At 51.4% G+C, this 4,074-nt stretch overlaps 1 protein-coding gene across 6 annotated transcripts; it reads left to right on the top strand.

Moving 5' to 3' along the window:
• Positions 1-653: 653 nt before the first annotated feature.
• LOC102402877 (armadillo repeat containing X-linked 6) lies at positions 654-3,597 on the top strand. Of its 6 annotated transcripts, none has more exons than XM_006051871.3 (4): positions 654-793; positions 1,116-1,194; positions 1,555-1,631; positions 1,919-3,597. In XM_006051871.3, the coding sequence occupies exon 4, from the start codon at positions 2,081-2,083 to the stop codon at positions 2,984-2,986; it is 906 nt and encodes a 301-aa protein (XP_006051933.1). In that variant the 5' UTR covers positions 654-793; positions 1,116-1,194; positions 1,555-1,631; positions 1,919-2,080; the 3' UTR covers positions 2,987-3,597. The 6 variants fall into 6 exon arrangements, with proteins under 6 accessions (XP_006051933.1, XP_006051932.1, XP_006051930.1 ...); XM_006051870.3 differs by having other exon boundaries at positions 1,555-1,635; XM_006051868.3 differs by having other exon boundaries at positions 1,555-1,639.
• The last annotated feature ends 477 nt before the right edge of the window (positions 3,598-4,074 follow it).

Below are 4,074 nucleotides of genomic sequence, written 5' to 3'. Positions count from 1 at the left end.
TGACCAATTTACTATAGATTCATTTTATCCATCAATTTATAGATCATATTGAAAGCACACTGGCTTTGTTTGTAAGGGTATGTTTTTAAAGTTTCATATGCTATTTGAAAGCTGCTATCTCCTCTGCAGTCAGAAGAAAATATTTTCAATGTACAAATTAGCTTAAATCAATGAGGCCTTTGTATTAACTAGGAAATCTTGTTTTATACACACACACACATATTTGTATTTTCTGACTACAAAATAGTAACTTGAGTCAATTAAGAAAGAATGGAAGAAATAGAATATAAATATATTAAAAATAGTAACAAAAATCTCCCTGTTACTTGGGCTTTTTTCCCCTGCCCCTCTGCTTAATTTTGGTGCGGAGACTGCATGTGGGAAGGGGTAGAAATGAAGAAAGAGGGGACAGGAGTTTCAGAGCCAAAGAAAGGGTAAGACATTCCCCTCAAAAGAAGTGTAAGTAAATGACAGACCCAGGCAAAGTGTTGCCCTTTTCTGTAATTAGAGAAGGCAAATGCAAACACCAGAGAGCCATGCACTTCTGGCATTGTTACAGAGGAAAAGAGTAACAAGGCCCCTTGTGATGGGGGGAGGTACGGGGCAGGCTGGCGCCTGCCGCACTGCTTGTGGGAGTGGAAATTGGGGGCCAGAGCTCACTGGTGACGCGGTCGTCACATGACCAGAGCTGCCTGGAGCAGAAGTACTGCTAGTCGCCTCCGTCTGGGTACCAGCCCCCTATATCACTCTGCAGGCGCGTGAAGGAGAAGGAGAGTGGCCACGGGCGTTGCAGGTCGGTATGAGCGTGGGCTCTGCTTGGAGGGAGATGGGGTTGGGAGAAGGCCAAGAGCGCCACGGATCCAGGTTCCGGCAGACAGGGGTCTGTGTCCCCTTCTCGCCTACTTTCTAAATACTGCCGTCCCCCTCCTCATGCCCATTTTCATGGAAAGAATTGGCGGACTTCGGGCGGCGGGTGAGGGAAGTGAGTGGCTGGCACAGAGTCTCCGAGGAAAGAAAGGTTTCAGGATCAGGGCACTCCTGTCCAGAGTGCTGCTCCGTCCACCAAGCACTCCGTCCCCTCTGTCTCCCCCCTACCCCCCACCGTCTGTCTGCAGGTTTGTAGATCTGTTGGCCAGTAGGTTGCCAGGGAAAGTCGCGGCGAGGGAAGGACCAAAGTGCCTTGGGACCGTGCAGGTCGGTGTGAAGGTGGGATGAGCCTTGGCCCCTGGGTGGGGATGGCGGTGGGGATGAGGGAGCGGGGCTGGGATTGCTGCGGGCCGGGTCTGAGCCGCCCTCTCCAGGCCCTTTCCTCCATACCCCCTCCCATTTCAGCGCAGGGAAAGGGGTGTGGCGGCCTTTGCTGGGGAAATGGCGGATGACAAGGGGGGAGGGGTGGGGAAATCAGTGTTAGGAAAGTCAGAAGGGTGTGAGAAATATTTTAAGCTCAAAGGCTGGAAATTCAGAAAAGGGACCTATGTTCTCATTGCTGATCCATCCACTACACTTTAGTTTTCCAAAGCCGGCTATCTGTCGTTCTCTCTGTCCTTCTGCCAGACTGTCCATCAATCACTGTGGAAGGACCATTGACCACAGAAGACAAGAAGAAGGAAATTTACCTGGCTTTGGTAGAGGTTGGTAGGTGAGACTGCCTCTAAGTCTTTGGGGCTGGGGGTGTGGTGGAGGAGGAGACTACCTGTCACCCCCTGGTGGTTATAGCCCAGCCCCAACTCCTGCCCTTCTCTGTAGGCCCTGGGAGACAAATGGTGGGTCCTGAGGGGAGACAGAGGATGACAGAAAAGAACAAAGAACTTATTGCCAAATAATCCGCTTCTCTCAGCTGGAACTCAAACTCCACTCTGTCTGGTGAGGCAAAAATCCAGGTATTGCCAAAAGCCCTAATATCATTTTTCACCCATAGATTCATCACAGGAGAGCCTCAGGAGCCTGGAATAGGCTGAAGCTGTCTCCCCTCCACCATCACTCACCCTGGCCTTAAGAACCCCCTTCTTTCAGGTGAAACAAGACCCTCTCCTGTTCTGTCCTACCCCACCCCCCCACCCCCAGCTGAACAGATCTGAACATGGGCCGGGCTCGGGAAGTGGGTTGGATGGCCGCAGGACTGATGATTGGGGCTGGTGCCTGCTACTGCGTTTACAAACTAACCATAGGAAGAGATGACAGTGAGAAGTCGGAGGAGGAGGAAGAGGAATGGGATGATGAGCGGGAACTGGATGACGAGGAGCGCGAGATTTGGTTTGATTTGACAACTATGGCACGGCCCTGGAGTGAGGATGGGGACTGGACTGAACCTGGAGCACCCGGTGGTGCTGAGGACAGACCTTCAGGTGGGGGCAAAGCCAGTCGAACATACCTGGTAAAACAGCGCCCGTTCCCTTATGAACACAAAAATACTTGGAGTGCTCAGACGTTTAAAAATTTCTGTTGTGCTCTTGGCCTCTCCAAAGGCCCTTTCATTCAGGGAAAAATGTTGTTAGCTGAGCCCAAGGATGCCGGTTTTTCATTTAGCTATGATATCAACAGTCATTTGGCCAGCCTCTCCATTGCTGGAAACACAATCCCGACTCCCGACCCTGCTGTTGAGGAGGGAAAGGCTTTGTGTGTCCCAGATAACTTGAATGCCAGTGTTGAAAATCAGGGCCAGATGAAGATGTGCATCAGCCAAGTGTGTCGGGAGACTGTGTCACTTTGCTGCAACTCATTTCTGCAGCAGGCTGGATTAAATTTGTTAATAAGCATGACAGTTATTAATAACATGCTTGCCCAGTCCGTTCCAGGCTTGATGCTTCCTTTGATACCAGAGGGAAGTGAATGTGCTGAGGGGCAGGTTGTGAAACCCCTGACGGGTTTGTCTGAAAAGCCAGCCTTGTCGGGGGAGTTGCTGAGAGCCCAAGTGCTATGGCCCTTCCTGCCCCTCTTTATCAGGAACACAAACAGACAGCTTCTCTCAGAAACCCTGGCCTCTTAAGTGGCCCCTCCAGCAGGGTGGGACTGATCCACTCCAAAACAAAGCCCAGTCAGTGGGTGAACACACACTTGTGTTCTCAAAGACTCTGCAGTGGGTGCTATTGAAGACCCAGCCTTAGCTGGCTCAGCACATCTCTGGGTGAAAGTTGCATTTGCTAAATCCAGGACCACACTCTTACTGGTCAGGCAGGGGTTCCCACAGAGCTTTGAGTAACCTCTTGGTTTTTCAGTCTGCAGGCAATGTGCATTGTAAATTGCTCCCTTGCAGCCTTCTTCCTGTGGTAAAGGGGTCCCTTCAGCTGCCAGCTGTGGTTAAAGAACAACATGTTCCAGCCTCACTGGGGATGCCTGGCCTGTGGTGGTCTCTGTGTCTAAGCTGGACCATGTTGGGGAGACCAGACCCATATGGGGGCTTGTGCCAAAAACGTATCAGTTGCTGCTTAGACGGGATTCTTTCCATTTACTCTCTTTTCTTCGCGAGCCTATGAACGATACCTATTGAGCAAAAAAGTACACCCCTCTTCTATGTGCTGTACTGACTTAACCTTGTCCACCAAGTCTGCATTTTTATGTATCATCAATAAAGCTGTGTGCTTTAACTGGCAAAAATGAGACACGGTACTTGGTTCTGAATCTAGTCTGCGTGAGGGGACAGACCAAAATACAAGATCCATGCTAAGTGACTGGGGCCATTTGCTCCTGGCAGATGCCCACTTAGCAGGGCCCACAGGAGGCTGGGGAAGAGATGAGCTGCAGGGTTCAGGAGGAGCCTCCAGAAGGGGCTGGGGGAGGGGCTGGGGCAGGGAAGGGGGTGGGGGGTGGGATTAAGAAGGACTCTTGGGTGGACTAGAAGAGGCAGCACCTTGAAGCAGGCAGCACAGTGCCTGATGCAGAGAAATCCTTCCCTCGATGAAGGTGTCTTTCCTCGCCTGCCGGCCTAGAGAGGAAGGTCAGTACCGTTGGGTTGGTCTGTGCATCCCTGTCGTCCCACTGGGCAACCCATCCCTGACACTTAATGCACAATTATAGCAGTAACAGTTGCTACTCGCTGAGGGCCTGCTTGGTGTTGTTCCCTCTCCTGAGAAGGAG

The sequence above is a fragment of the Bubalus bubalis genome, chromosome X (assembly GCF_019923935.1).
Source record: "Bubalus bubalis isolate 160015118507 breed Murrah chromosome X, NDDB_SH_1, whole genome shotgun sequence".
NCBI lineage: Eukaryota > Metazoa > Chordata > Mammalia > Artiodactyla > Bovidae > Bubalus > Bubalus bubalis.
The sequence above is the reverse complement of the archived record's forward strand: the minus strand, read 5'-3'. Positions and strand labels throughout refer to the sequence as shown.

Coding starts and splice junctions, on each gene's coding strand:
- LOC102402877 (XM_006051871.3), top strand. CDS start 2,081: ATGGGCCGGGCTCGGGAAGTGGGTTGGATGGCCGCAGGACTGATGATT.